General features: G+C 34.0%; 1 protein-coding gene across 7 annotated transcripts in view; it reads left to right on the forward strand.

Annotated features, from left to right (window-relative positions):
- Positions 1 to 15341, forward strand: part of dmd (dystrophin) — a 163759-nt gene extending 148418 nt beyond the window's left edge. For 3 of the 7 annotated variants that reach the window (XM_066661558.1, XM_066661560.1, XM_066661561.1), the window contains 7 exons: positions 261 to 326; positions 2204 to 2362; positions 2527 to 2770; positions 5687 to 5807; positions 11160 to 11252; positions 14234 to 14259; positions 14866 to 15341. In XM_066661558.1, the coding sequence (XP_066517655.1) occupies positions 261 to 326; positions 2204 to 2362; positions 2527 to 2770; positions 5687 to 5807; positions 11160 to 11252; positions 14234 to 14256 (706 nt within the window). In that variant the 3' untranslated portion in view covers positions 14257 to 14259; positions 14866 to 15341. Of the gene's footprint in view, positions 1 to 260; positions 327 to 2203; positions 2363 to 2526; positions 2771 to 5686; positions 5808 to 11159; positions 11253 to 14233; positions 14260 to 14498; positions 14840 to 14865 lie in introns of those variants that run through there. The other 4 variants (XM_066661557.1, XM_066661562.1, XR_010800422.1 and 1 more) reach the window with 4 other exon arrangements.
- The last annotated feature ends 368 nt before the right edge of the window (positions 15342 to 15709 follow it).

The following is a 15709-nucleotide window of genomic DNA, read 5'->3' on the forward strand; positions in this document are numbered from 1 at the left end:
ACCACAAAACTTATTAATGAATTGCATATTTATGCTCTTATTATTTTGTGAAGCTTTTGCTCCAAATCACATGCACAATGTCTGCTTCAGTGCATGGAATCATCTCAAAATTACCAGATAAAGTGCTGCTAATGTTATTTGTTTATATTTTTTTTATTATGAAAGATGACTGTTTGGATGTTCTTTTGGATGTTTTGCTATGAATGTATGTGACTAATGCAAATGTTTTGAATGAGTTAATATATTTGTGTCTCACACAGGCTAGCTGAAATGGAAAACCGGAATGGCTCATATGTGAACGAGAATATTTCACCTAATGAGAGCATGTGAGCTTATTTGCCTTATTTTGTGTGAATATCTGTATAAGGAACTGTATATATATTAAAATCTATTTTATACAATTCATTACATTTTGACAAGGTTTTTTTTTTTAAAGTTATATCCTGAAAAAAATTCATCCTTGTCAAAATGTAATGGATTGTATGAAACAGTTTTTAATATACAAAATTAAAATAGAAATTTCTAATATGATGCTGGTAGTCTGCACTTACATAGGTCTAAGTGGAAGCCGTCTAAAAATAAAGAAATACATTTCAAATTTCAGTGTTTAATAGAATAACGAACAGCTGTAAAAAACTGAAAAAACACAAACCAACCTTGCTTAAATCTGATTTTTTTTTATATAGAGCAGATAAAGACATCTTAATTTCTTATGGTGTTAATGATCTCCAATTTCTAATGAAATTCTTCACACTGTATTGCATTACATAGGTCAGTAAATAATGATATCTCTTTCAAATTGGTATCATATTGTATAGTGCACTCTTTTGGGTGTTAAACCTCTGGTTGGAGCCATTTTAAAAGAACAAATTTGGAAGTTTTCCTTACCCCTCATGTTGGGACTAGAACCTGAAGTTTTGTGAAACTGATTTAAATATAATAATGTTAAATAAACATTTTGCATGTCAGTAAACACATTTCACTTAGCCTATGACTGTGAATGCTGCTTAATTAATATTAAACTTATATTGATATTTGATTTAAAACAGTGAATTTTTATTAGCTTTACTAAGTACAGTTTTGTACAATTATCTACATTTTACATGAATACTAAAATCTGCTACAGTTATTACTTATCCATTATATGCATTGGCTGCGACATTTGTCAGTTAGATGCATTGGCTGCGCAGTTGTGCCCGAAAGTGTGTGTGTGTGTGTGTGGTGCCCTATGATGCACTGGTGAACCATCAGTCCACTGTCAGTGTGCATTCCTGCCTTGTGCCCAGTGGTTCCGGGTAGTCTCCGGACCAACCGCAACCCTGAACCTGATAAGTGGTTACAGACAATGAATGAATGAATGTGTTTTGTGTCCACTCTTTTATTCCTAGCCATTCTTGACTGTTTTTAGCTGTGAATTGTTGGTCATTATCCTGTTGGAGGAACCATGACATGTGATTGTAGCAGACAAATCTGTTACTTGGCAGTAAGTTTCACTCCAAAATGCCTTGTAAGTCTTGAGACTTCATTGTGCCCCACACAGAGATCCCCAAAATGTTTAATGTGAACACAGAGCTGACGTGATTGTAAAAACCTCCAGTTTGGTCTCATAGACATTTAAGCATATTCAAGTCAGTATGTTTTTCCTTCAATGTGGAGTCCTAATATATACTGCATTTTTTTCTCACTCAGAACTAATCTGACTTTGAACTCTTTTGGTTTTATTTGATATTATTCAATGTCTTATGGTTTTCTGTATTTATTCCCTGAATGGTTCCTTATAATACATATAGTTGTAGTAGATGTGACGACAGTCCCATGTATCTTCAAATATTATTTGAAACCTATGAAAAGTATAAAAATAAAAGATATTTTCAGTGTGTACAGAAAGGGAAAAAAAATTAGAGCACAAGGAATGATGGTAAAATTTGATCACATCTCTAATCAGAAAACATAAAGTATTAAAGTATACATTTGAATGATATTTAAATAATCTAAATATACATTTGATGTGTTGTTTCCAGTGTAAATATATATATATATATATATATATATATATATATATATATAATGCTTAAGGTTAAGTGATTAATTTGGGTACATAGGGTGATGTGATGTTTATATATTGCAGTTCATGTTTTTAGTTTATTTGCGCATTTTTTTTTCAACATTTGTACCTATGTATATTGGGCTATGTTCATTTCAGGGATGACGAGCATCTGCTGATTCAACACTACTGCCAGAGCCTCAATCAGGGCTCCCCTCTGAGCCAGCCACAGAGTCCTGCACAGATTCTCATATCAATGGAGGGTGATGAGAAAGGGGAGCTTGAAAGAGTTCTCAGTGATTTGGAGCAGGAGAATAGGTTTTGTAAAATTCTAATTTTGCTTTTTTTTAAAAGCCCGTTTCATCATAATGCAAATGCACCTTATATATTCTTTTCAATTTTCAGTGCTGTCAATTCCATGCCTTTTACATTTTCTACACTATTATAGTCTTGTTAATTATTTTGTACACTCTGTGTTTTAGGAAACTGCAGGCTGAGTATGAACGACTAAAAAAGGCCCATGATCACAGAGGTCTGTCGCCACTCCCATCACCCCCTCAGATGCTGCCAGTTTCACCCCAGAGTCCCCGAGATGCTGAGCTAATTGCTGAAGCAAAATTATTGAGGCAACACAAAGGTCGTTTGGAGGCAAGAATGCAAATTCTTGAAGATCACAACAAACAACTGGAGTCACAGCTAAAACGACTTAGACAACTACTGGAGCAGGTGGGTGGGGCATTTATTTAGCCCTTTACATGAATGTAATCAAATAATTGTAGGAAACATTACTTGGAGGCTAGGACTGAACAATATTTCAAGCTGGCCATTTAAACTAGATTAGGACTTACACTCAGAATAAGATCAGTACACTTTTAAAACAGTTGATCCAAAAGTTATATATATGCCAGTGGTATATGTTATGTAAATAATATAAATATATTATTAATTTATAAATGTAAATTTACAAATATATTATTATATTTATATATGAATATTTAAGACTATTTGAAAATACATGTACTGAGCATCATGGGCGAAGCCAAACATCTGGGGCTTAGCCCAAATGTTCAGAACAATGCTTGCCCGTTTACAGCAGTGATATGAACTATTTTTCAAGCCATCTGAGACAGCAGATTTCCTAAACACATCAGTTCTTGCTATGTGCAAAACATAATAGTTGCTGTATATTTATACTATTTTTAGTCCAGTAGTTCAGCATCGCTTCTGTGTCTGATCCAATCATACCAGGACAACACACACTAACACACCACCACCACAACAGTGTCACTGAAGTCATCCACCAGCTCTGTGGAGGTGCTGATCATTGGAGAACAAAGTAAAAAGGAGCTAAAACATTGTAATTGAAGAACTACAAAAAGCATACACATGGCAAACATCCCTTTTAAAAGCACATTCATGTCTTGTTTTGCAATTCTGCTTTTAATTAAGTTTAATATATTCAGTATACCAACAGTGCTCTGCAGAGATGCAGTGCAACAATTAGAATAAAGTTAATCAAATAAAAAGAATGATTATTTACATTTTAGTTTTTATTTTTGCCATTCAAATTTTACATAGCATTAATAAAATGCTTACATTTGTATCAATTAGCACAGTAACTTTGCCAGTTTTAAATGATAGTCAAATATATTATAATAAAAATGTAAATAACTTTTAATCCTTAAAATGTTATTTACTGTTTCTTAGTTTTACATTTTGATTTAACATCTAAAGAGACACAAGTCTGGTATTTCTCTTATTTTAATGGGTCAGAATAAAATGATTAGGATGCTTTGGCAGAGTCAGACGCATTTTACAAGCCCCAGATCTACATCTAATGCTTTAGTACTCAGTTCCACCGCTGCTTGCTCAAGCATGCTTACTGAGGTGAACGACTAACAGGGTTTCCAGGTCTAGTGTTTGTCAGAACTCTAGCAACAATAACCAGCTAAAATAAATTCCATGGTTGTTTTTAAGATCATTAATATTAATTAGAAAGTAATACATTTTTCCAAACGTAATGAGTTTTACCAGCCCAATTAAAGAAATTGTAATGTTTATTTATTGCTTTTTTTACTTAAGTATCTGAAAGTTTATCTAAAACTGAAAGTTTTCGTAAGCTTTTCACAAAGTCTCCCCCTCACACTTCCTCTGATGATCATCCATTTTAATATTACATGCCTAATCAGGAGTTGTATTCTTATGACTGATTGAAGTATGTACAAAAATGCTAACCTGCAGTTAAGTACATTATTATATATATTATGGCATTTCTCGAACATCTAGAAAGCATGGTATTTTAGTAGCCCATCATTTAAATAAGAAAGGCATGAACTTATGAGTAGTTTCTTGACATCCAGTCATTTTATCTTTTCCAAACTCAGCTCTCTAAGTAAACTGTAGTTCATTTCCTGGTTTAGCTGATATGTTGTCAGCATAAAAGAGAAAGCTAATGCCAAGTGTATAGATATACTGCCTATCTGTATTATATATTTGTAGCAAAAATTTAAAATTACACAAAAGTGTTTTATGTTAACAAACCTTAACAAATGTTAAATGCTATAGTAAGATCAAATAAAACCAGCAGACATCATTCTTTTGGTCAGAATATATTAAGTGGCTTTTTTTTCTTTTTTTTTTTAATTATTCTTCAATAATATAGTCTCTGTACTGTGATGAGGCCAAAATCTAGACTGTAAACAGTATTGCTTCTTCCACACCCAGTGAGAATATAGCTGTGGATAAACAGCTGTTCCCTATAAAACAGTGCTGTCCTTCACTCAGTAAATGGCCAAGAAACCGGTTTGGTATAAAAATCTGGGTCACCACTGATGTTGAAATAAAATATTGTACATCAAAAGAAGACACTCTGTCTCACACGTTCACACACACACACACACCTTTTGAGCCGAGGAATATTCACATCGGTCACAAACGGCTCTCAGGCTTTTACATTCACACAATACACTCACACTGTACGTCAATGCTGAGCCTGTGGAATGTATGTAATCAAATAAAACTATGTTGACTACATTATAAAACCCATGTATCACTCATATACTGGACCATGTTATTTACAACAATAATATGTAACCTTGGTAAGCATGGTATTCTAGCCAATATAATCACACTAAATCCAACACTAAAAAGTGAGCAAATCCGGAAAAAGTTAGCAGGGGCTAACTTTATGTTTTATGTTAAAAAACATAAAAATATAATATTTTAACAATGAAAATACAGATGAGTTTATCTACAGAGATTAATATAATATAATATATTGATTTATTTTGCTATTTGGATTACTTAAGGTAAAAATACATGAGTTACAAATGGGTTGCTGTGATAATTCAAATAGTGAATAAAAACTTAAAACTATAATTGTTAAAAAAAAAAAAAGAAGCAGCAGCAGCAATGCACACTTGGCTTCATTGGGGAAAATTTTATATAGGCATCATGGATATTTATAAATGATTAATGATTCGTAATATATATTTGTTCTATTAATTTCATTAGTTTATTGTTAATTTATCTCCTTATCTTTAAGACCTTATTTACACTGTCATGCAAAAACACAAAATTCTACACTCTGCACCCGCTCCTTTTTCCCTAATTTTTGTGGTTCCTTTCTTACCTATGTCCTAGCCACAGACTGAGTCCAAGGTGAATGGCACTGCCCTGTCCTCCCCTTCCACTGCATCCCAGAGATCTGACACCAGCCTGGCCTCATTGCGTGTGGCCGCAAGCCAAACCACAGAGACAATGGGTAAATTAACTTTAACTGAATGTCTGGATTAGCCATCAAATATGATTTAAGGAAATTGATTTCTTGCATTTTTAAATATTCCATATATATATATATATATATATATATATATATATATATATATATATGTATGAATAAAGTAATTAGGGCACATAAATATTGAATTTGATCATGAATTTTATTAAACCATTTATACATGTATTGGGCTAGAAGGGTTATTTGTACAAGCCAAAATATGTTATATCTGAATAACTTTACAGTAATTATGGTTTTGTAGACGTTAATTCAATTCTAACATTTTCTAAACTTGTGGAAGCATGCTAAATTTGCATTTGATTGTGTCCCCGGAGTATTTGAGTAAATAATAGAGTTACGACTATATCACTGATAATATGAATTTTTTAAAATTCATTTTAATACTCAAAGCCCAGGCTGGTCTCATGAAAGATTTATTTTAGAATAAAAATAAGTTAAGTGTAATTTTTTTTTAATAATATTAAATGACCAGTTTTCTACTATGTATGTATATATGTTTATGTGTGAGTGTATGTATGTGTGTGTATACACACACACACACACACACATATATACATACACACACTCATTAGGGCTGTCCCAAATAACTTTTATAGGGCTTCTGAACATCGACTGGGAGTGGGGTGTTGTATATTGTTGTCATTAACAAAATCCGCTTCCGACCCCTGCTTTAATATCCCTCTCTCCAGGCTGCTCTGTGGCTCAAAGCGCGGCTTCACTCGCTAACCTGCTAACTAAGGGCACAGAGTATGCACAATTTAAGCAGTTTGAGCAGAGGTGCTCTAATTTCAGGCACAAAGCTGACAAAATGAACTGTGGTGTTGCCTCGCTTCGTTGAAAGTGTGTTGTTTTACCATGTTAAGATGTTTTATGACTGAGTTTTACGCATTTGCACAAAGACTTTTATGTTGATAAGCCTGAATATGGGTGGAGGGAGAGCACTTTTTTATTGCTGGAGAGCCTGAATGTGGTGGAGTGTTCGATAACCACATTTATCCAAAAAAACAAAATATCCAAATCTCAAAATTAGAAACCGAATATATACCCAAAAAACAAACATGTGAATACCCAAACACTTGGGGCCAGCCCTATTGTTCCAAAATCAGCACTCATATCCTGCTTTAAAATTAAGGCTGCACTGCGGCTCCCAGCATGGCATCGTTCGCTAATTTGTGCATACGCAGTGCTACTAATGGCAATACACAAATAAAACAGAGCTTTGTGCAGGTATTCTAATTTGAGCTGAAAAGCTGACAAAATTAACTGTAGCTTTGCCATTCTTAGTTGTAAGTAGGTTGCTGTAGCATGTTAGGTTGTTTTAGGCTTTGTTCAAGTCTCGTTGACAAAGATTGCCTTTATCACCACATTTATCCAAAAATTTCAAATTTATAAACTAAATTCCTACCAAATGAACGAATAGCCGAATATTCTGGGCCAGCCCTAATACACACTAAAGGAAGAGTTTGAGTTATGGGGGGAATTGGGAGTTATTAAATTAACCCCCTCCCCCCCTTACCTATAATGTTAAATATTACAAAAAAAAAAACCCAACAATATCCATGTCTGAAAGAATCTAGAAATACGGTTTCAAACACCCTTACAATCAACCATACAATTTCTTGTTAAGTTTTACCTCTCCTTTGCCTGCCTCACGCATATTATTGGTCACGTGGATTGCGTCCACATTAAGGTAGCACCCACACAAGCCAGAGAAGGCATTAGGTGTAAGTGCACTTTATTGACTTCAGTAAATCACTCACATGAAGATGTTAGATTGTTCAGTTTTACTGTTCCACCATAAATGATGCAGTGGCAACACATAGGTTTCAGGCTGAAGATGTGTTTTAGGTGCTTGAACGTAACTTCGGCGGCTTTTAAGGTGGAACAGAACACTCAAATAAGAAGCTAGGTTTATAAGCAGTATAACGTATAAAAAAAAAAAAACTCGAGTTAACGTAATGTATAAAACTCATCAAGAACTTAACATCTACTACAAGCTCAATGTAATGTATGCACCATTTTAATGTGGAAGGGAACAAGAACCTAAAAACGTAATTATATGGTGGCTGTAATAGTGAGGCATTATTTGCTGCTGAGAGTAGTTCTACAGTAAACACAAATATCACTGCAGTTAATCAATACATTGATGTATAAAAATGAAGTACATGGCTGAGGTGCATTGGTTAAAATGCTTTTAAAAAACAATTTGTTTTACTTAACCAAAAGGGGCTATTCTAATAACAAGTAATACACTGAAAACTGTTAATAAATAGAAAACATAGTTAAAATGTAAATGAATATTCTGTGCTGCTTCAGAAAAATTATGCCTAATTTTGCAGTAAATCTGCAAATAGAGGATGAGTTGCTGTATTTATACAATATTTTGATTGTATATTGTTGGTGACCCCTGACTAAAAAGGTTGTGGTGTGGTATGTGACACATTAGCTGGTGTAATGGATTTATCGTTAATGTACTGCAGATATTACAGTAAACAAACAAGACTCTGTAAGGATAGTAAGACATCAGTTTACTGAAGCATGTGCATGCGATGTTCTGGTTTCCCAATTTTCATTGTATAATTCGCACCCTGACTAAAGGGCAGTCTTGGGCTAATGATTAGGGAAGAGGGCTTAGGACTGAAAGACAGTGGGAGTGAAGGAACAGCACGGTCCTCCTTCCTCAATCCACAGCTAACCCACAACTGCTACTCTGGTACATACTTTCAGTTTTATATTTCATGGTGCCAATTAGGGCTTCTTCTGTAATTATATATATATATATATAAATTTTTTTTTTAATAAATATATGCACAGTCAGTACAGGATAAATGCTACTGACACCAGGAGCCACTCTGAATTTAATACTTGATTTGTCCGGTTTGTTGGCCATCTGCTGAGTGAAACGAGTTGTTCATCCACAGTTCTCATCGGGTATGAAAGAAGAAATACACTCTCCCCCCCCCACCCCCAGACATTTAAACAATGTCTTATAGATCATGGCAAATTTATTGGTCACAAAGTGGGGCCGCTTGCTTGTCATCATAGTCAAAATAGCACATCATATATTTAAATTTTGTCTGATAATTTCTCAATAAAAAAGGGATTTCCAAGGTCAGCAGATCTCATCCAGTTTTATGCTTCTACCACCAGTTATATTATTTTCTCACCTGCCAATTGCCCTCTAAGTTGTTACTATAATTAAGGGGTTACCATTCACAAAATTTCTACAAACTACAAAGCAGTCATTAATCAAAGTATTACGCACACAAACACACACACACGATTACATTTTTAATTTATACTGTAGATATATTGTTCTTTATGGATTTATATGTTTATTTAATTTTTTTAAAATATTTACTTATTTATTGAAACTTCATTTTCTTGTGTAAATCTACAGTTTTTATTTATTTACCTGTATAAATATAGCAAAGATTAAAACACATTTTGAAATTATGGGTTTGAGATTTGGGTTGTGGATTCTGGAATGCTGCAGTGACACCGACACCATGGTATGTTAATGTTTGTTGTTCTGGTATGTGTGGATCATACACAGCAGTGCTGCTGGAGTTTTTAACTTATTTGTCCACCTTGTTTGTATGTATGTGTGTGTGTGTGTGTGTGTGTGTGTGTGTATGTATATATATATATATATATATATATATATATATATATCAGTCAGATTGACATCTGGACTATTTGGAGACCAAGTCAACACATGTAACTCTGTCATATTCGTCCAACCAATCATTCATTCATTCAGAGCCTACCCAGAATCACTGGGTGCATGGCAGGAACACACACTGGACTTCCTGACAGGACGCAGTGAGAAGTTTCTCCACTCCACACCTGTTAGTCTCAGAATAAGCTCCTCTCAAGATTGTGTGCTGAGCCTCCTGCTTTACACTCTGCTCTGGAAGAATAACATCGCTCAGAGACGGCTGGTGTCCTTCTACCGAGAGGGTCCTCACCTCCTGGTTTTGCGTATGGTTCTCTTGCTGCACTGTAGCAAACAAATAAACAGCTAAAGAGGATTGTCAAATTTGCAGAGAAGATCATTGGATGTTCTCTTCCCACCATGGAGGACCTACACAGTTCTGGATGCCTTCAAGAAAACCATAGCATCATTAAGGACACATCCCACCCAGGTCACCATCTGTTCAAACTGTTACCATCTAGCAGATGGTACAGAGCAATTAAAACAAAAAACAGTTTTTGCACACAACTGTATAAGTCCTAATTGCTTCTAACTAGCTGGGATCTGTGCAGTTTTATTGAATGAATGTAGTTTTTCCAGTGTGTCTTCTTATTGTGCCTCAGTTTTATTTTTACCTTAAATTATTATTTCTTATTTATTTATAGTTTTATTAATTCTTAAACTTTGTTGCTCTTTGCACTGTGGAGAATAGGAACTGAATTTCATTGTACACATTACAATGGCAATTATGAATTTCTTTTCTGTTCTACTAAGTCCATTATTTCTTGTCAGAACTTAATGATGCTCAATATGGCTTGTCATGTCACAAGCCACATAGTGTATATTTGTAGTTATTCTTAAATAAATGTGTTTTTACAAATAAACAAATTGATATGCCTAAAAGGACACATAGAGGCACCACATGTGATCCTATATTCAGAATGGAATAAATGCTAAATAAATAAAATTGAACCCTCATATCTATTCCTGGTATAGATTTACATACAGAAATCCCCATCTGAGCCACAAACTGGATCCCAGCTGATAACTCATTGGTTAGGTGCTATTAACTTCCATTCTTTTGTGTTTGTGCACTGTTTTAGAACCAAGTTTTAAGAGATCATGAACAGCAGATCCCATGTTCATGTTTTAGCTTCATTTCATTTACATTTCTTTTATTATTATTTTTATTTATTTTAACTATTTTTTAGTCACTTCTTAACTATTGTCTTATGCTTTATATATTCAGTCTTTATTATCGCTTTTTTATGCCACTCAACTCATTTGTGCTATGGTTTGTTTAAATTCGACAATTTACTCTACAATTTAATTTTTTGTTCTGTTTCTAGTTTTACATTAACTTTTTCAATTTATTTCTTATTTTATTATATGTATTAGTTCGGCTACATTGTAAATGTGTAAACCTCAGTGTAGTTTAGAATAAAGTTTGATTGATTGATACATAGTATGTAGATAAGAGAACAATTGAAAATACTGCATAAATACATCTTTAAAGATGTTAATGATTGCATATATAATAACTAGATTTAACAGGTTTATGTTGTACAGAACACAATCAATTTATTGGTATTATAATTTGACTTTTTTGTGTATTTCAGGTGATGATGAGTTGCCCAGTCCCTCCCAGGATGCAAGCATTGGACTAGAGGACGTGATTGAGCACATGAATTATTCTTTTCCCCATAGCCAAGGTAAGATATTTTTTAAAAATGTCCAAGGAAAATAAAGTCGCCTTCGTCTTTTATAAATGTTTTTGAAGTATAACAGAAATGGAGATGTCATTTTAGAAGAATTGAGCTCTTATACAAAAAGCTTTTATACAAAGAGAAAGCTATATACATACATTGCCATCATCGCTTTGTGCAAGGAAGAGTCAGGCGTTCACTGTACTCATGGTGCTCAATGGGAGTAGATAAACTGATTGAGCATCCCAATCTCTTGTCAGCAAATACACAATTTAGAGAGACCAATCAACCTAACTTGCATGTCTTTGGACTGTGGGAGGAAACCGGAGTACCCGGAGAAAGCCCATGCAAGCACAGGGCGAACATGCAAACTCCACACAGAACAGCCAAGGCCAGGAATCAAACCCGGATTGTTTTGCTGTGAGGCGACAGTGCTAACTGCTACACCACCATGTCGCCCCGAAAGCTATATATAAATAATTTTTGACTGATATTGGATCTATGTAGATATCAGAGAACAATTGAAAATACTGCATAAATGCATCTTTAAAAAGGCTCATGACCAGATATTTGTATAGTTTGGATCTTTCATCAGAGGGTTTACACCTTATAACTAGGAATGCACCGATACCACTTTTTCCCTTCCGATACTGAGTACCGAAAACAACTTTATCCATCTTAACTTCTAGCTAGGTGTCTATAAATGCAGATATTTCTATTTCTATACTAACAGATTTTATCTTGTTCTATATCACTAATAAGATAAAATAAGCTTGAATGAACAACATGTACTTAATTAACTGCACATTAAAATAAAAGTTTCAGAGCCATGACAAAAATAAATCTTCCCACAATGCAGTAACAAGTACAAGTAGGAAAACATCCTCATGACAGTTCAGTCAGGCTAGACTATACTATACGACTGTGAAATGCACTTTCTAAGGACTCTTTCTGACCTGTGTTTGCATGCTTCTTTGTGGCTGCTTGAATGAAGTTAGTGTTCTTTGGCATGTCTAAGCTGGAGTGCATGACTTTTAAGCTACATGACTTTTTTATTGATTTGAAATATTTTTGCCTTAAAATCGCATTTTAGACCAGTCGCAGCATATCAGATGTTTGTTTTTTCAACTTAAATTTAGACCTAATCGTATAGTGTAAACTCTCCACCAACTTAAGGCTGAATGAGTCACTTCAACAGCTAATGGGAATAGAGAACAGAAAGTAAACACAGGCATGTGGTGTGGAGCTCTACATTGGAGGACGGATTAAACGGTAAAACTATGAAAAACTGCAATATATTACATAGGAAAACAGTGCGCCACACAACACGCTGTTACAGCCTTTATTCCAACTGTATTGTAATTTTCCATTCCACCTTAAATGATGCAACACTGACCCAAAAACATTTTTACGTGTTTTTTATCCCCAATAACCGCAGAAATTTGTACGTCTGTATTTATCTGTTTGTCTAAGGAAACGCAAATTGAGTGTTTGATGGGGAATTTAGGGTCGTGTAGTGTGTTATCCCCAGTCGTGTGTGATATTTTTCCATCTGCCCCAACTTTAAATTTGAGCTGCATCTAGCAGCGTGCATTTGTGTCAGTATCTGCTTCATTGGGAGTGTCCCGAAAAGTTCCATGTCCACTACATGTAGGAATAGTGAGTAGCAGGATATTTCCAACACACCTATGGTATCGGTGCTCTCTGTGGACTCTGTGCCAATTAGTAAACCCTCTATCCTCTATAGTCCTTAAACAATTAAGAAGTTCATTAATATTAAAAAGAATGTTAATATGATTAACATGCATTTCTCCTAAATGAAGTTTGTAAGCCCAAATATTAAAAAGTTTGCACACAAATGTTACTTGTAATTATTATGTATTATGAAAATTGCCTTTAATTCCTGTAAGTTGTGAGGTGTCTCCATGGATCTGATTAGTTTTTCCAGCACGTCTCATATATGCTCATTCAGATTGACATCTGGACTATTTGGAGACCAAGTCAACACGTGTTAATCTGTCATGTTCGCCCAACCAATCATTCATTCATTCATCATTCAGAGCCTACCCAGAATCACTGGGTGCATGGCAGGAACACACACTGGACTGTGCACCAGTCCATCACACACTCAAAGCCAAGGCCAATATTGTATTCCCAATCTATCTAATTTATTTATTTTTTTGTTTGGACTGTGAGAGGAATCAGGATCACTTGCAGGAAACCCACACAGATACAGGGAGAACACCCTCAAACCATTTCTGAACAAGTTTTTGAAGTGTGACCAGGCACATTATCCTACTTAATGTGGCCACACCAAGGGAAAACCTTTGCTGCAGGAACGAGGGTTTCCTTGGAAAACAAACACTAAAAATTATTTCCTTTAACTTTGGCCTTAAGTAATTAAAAAAAGATAAGAGGCCTCTTTAGCAAGCCATTCAGTTTTAAAGGTATGCAGTTTGATCAGTTTTTGTCATATTACCATCCAGCACAGTTGCTTTTATAGTTCACATTTCTTCTTGTGTGATGTTTTTGTATTAAAATTTGCTACATTTTCATTGCTTTCTAGTTTTGCTACTTTCTTGTTGAAATTAATTTGTTTTTATTTAGCTTTTGTAGATTTTTGTTGAAACCCAGCTAGTAATCATATTTTTGTCATTACCCCATGTTTTGATTTTATTTCTGTCTAGTCTTTTCTATAGGTTCACATTAATTCATTTTAAAATGTTTCAGTTATACATTTAAAATGTTTAAATGTCCATAAGCATTTGATAATACTCAATGTCCAAAATCATTGCCATAGGTTTTCATTGTTATGCCAATCCCTAAATATCGCTTATATTCCAAACATTAGATATCAACAAAAGAACAGCACGTAAATATTCTCTAGATGTCAATTTCTTATTTTTATGCCTTTAACAAGCAAAGGACATGCATTTAATCTGTAATTTTCCTTTCTTTCTTTTTTTTATCTGTCTTTTTTATCCAAGGAGATGGAAAACTAAACCCATAAGAGGTTAGTATGGCACTATTATTGCACAGGAATTCACTTTGTACACACTTTAGTCTTTTTCTTTTCATGTTCTCCTGCTCTGTTGCATTGTTTTGCTTATTAAATAACTTTCAACATAACATTCACATGTAGTCAGATTACTAGGGTACATCAGATTGCTTTCATAAAATTTAGAGTAAAGTCCAATGCTAACCATTGTGTATGTATGTGTGTGTGTATGTGTGTGTGTGTGTGTGAAGTAGATCTTTTAATTTCCAGATTATACAGAATACCTACCTGCTTTAGAGTTCATCCAAAGAACTAAAGTTTTTCTGGCTTGTTATGTAAGCTAATTGTATCAAGAACGTTTATGTATGCATTTTGAGGCTTGCTGAAAATAGAGCCTTTGCCTATCCAGATTTTGTATGCTTTTCAAAATTGAATTATCTTTAGTAATGTAGAATTTAATTTTCTGCCTTTGACTTGACAGGAAAAATGTATATGGTAGGAGTAGATGATTTAGGAGTGTTACTGTAATGAACTTAGTGTGAATATTACTAATTTTACTTGACTGTCTGTTATTTGCATGACTGTCTTACTTATTTAGTCTTTTTGTTTCATTTTCCTCAGAAAATTAAATGGAAAGTCTCTTCCCTATGGCGGATAACACTGGATATGGCTTGGAGTCATTGGTCAGCATAATGACAGAACAGCAGGGTTTAGACTGAAGAAGTCTTCTCAGTGCATGCTTTTGTAGTGTAAACAGCTGGACAGGATATGTTTACAATGTGAAATCAATAAAATCTATTTTTCTGAATGATCATGGTTCCAGATGATAGAATTCAGTAGTTTCTTATAAGTATAGAATTGTTTTATTATTGAGAGAAAAAAAAGTTTTTAATCTTCTATGCAATTGTAAAAAAGAAAAAAATGTAAAAAAAAAAAAAAAAAAAAGTGATAACGTAACACTGCGTGCCATTTCTTTGTACAGAATATTGGACGCATTTTAAAGTGATCTATTCTAATGGGTGATTGACTATAAATATAAAGGGTGCTTTATCAACTAATTTTGTTTGTAACAAATAACAAATGAAATTAAAAATTTGCCGTGTGTCTGTGTGCATATGTGTTTGTGTGTAGGTTTATCTGTGAATGTCTACTTTAAACATCTTTAAACATACAACTACTTATATGTATGAATAGGCAGTAATCTATTGTTAAAGAGGTCTCAGTCTGCTTTATCTTTTAAACTAGGCTACTGACATGTAGGGTATTCTGTGGAGCATTCATTATTCTCAGGAATCTGAAAAAAATGTGAAAATGTAAAACAGGTTATAACTGCACAATTAATCTAAATTAAATTTAGTAAAGCTACATGATGGAAGAAAATATCAATATAGAAACTAAAATAAAACAAAGATCCTGACAGAAAGACAACAGATCATTTAAACACGGTTTTTAAAAGAACCCAGAT

Source organism: Hoplias malabaricus, chromosome 2, assembly GCF_029633855.1.
Source record: "Hoplias malabaricus isolate fHopMal1 chromosome 2, fHopMal1.hap1, whole genome shotgun sequence".
Lineage (NCBI taxonomy): Eukaryota > Metazoa > Chordata > Actinopteri > Characiformes > Erythrinidae > Hoplias > Hoplias malabaricus.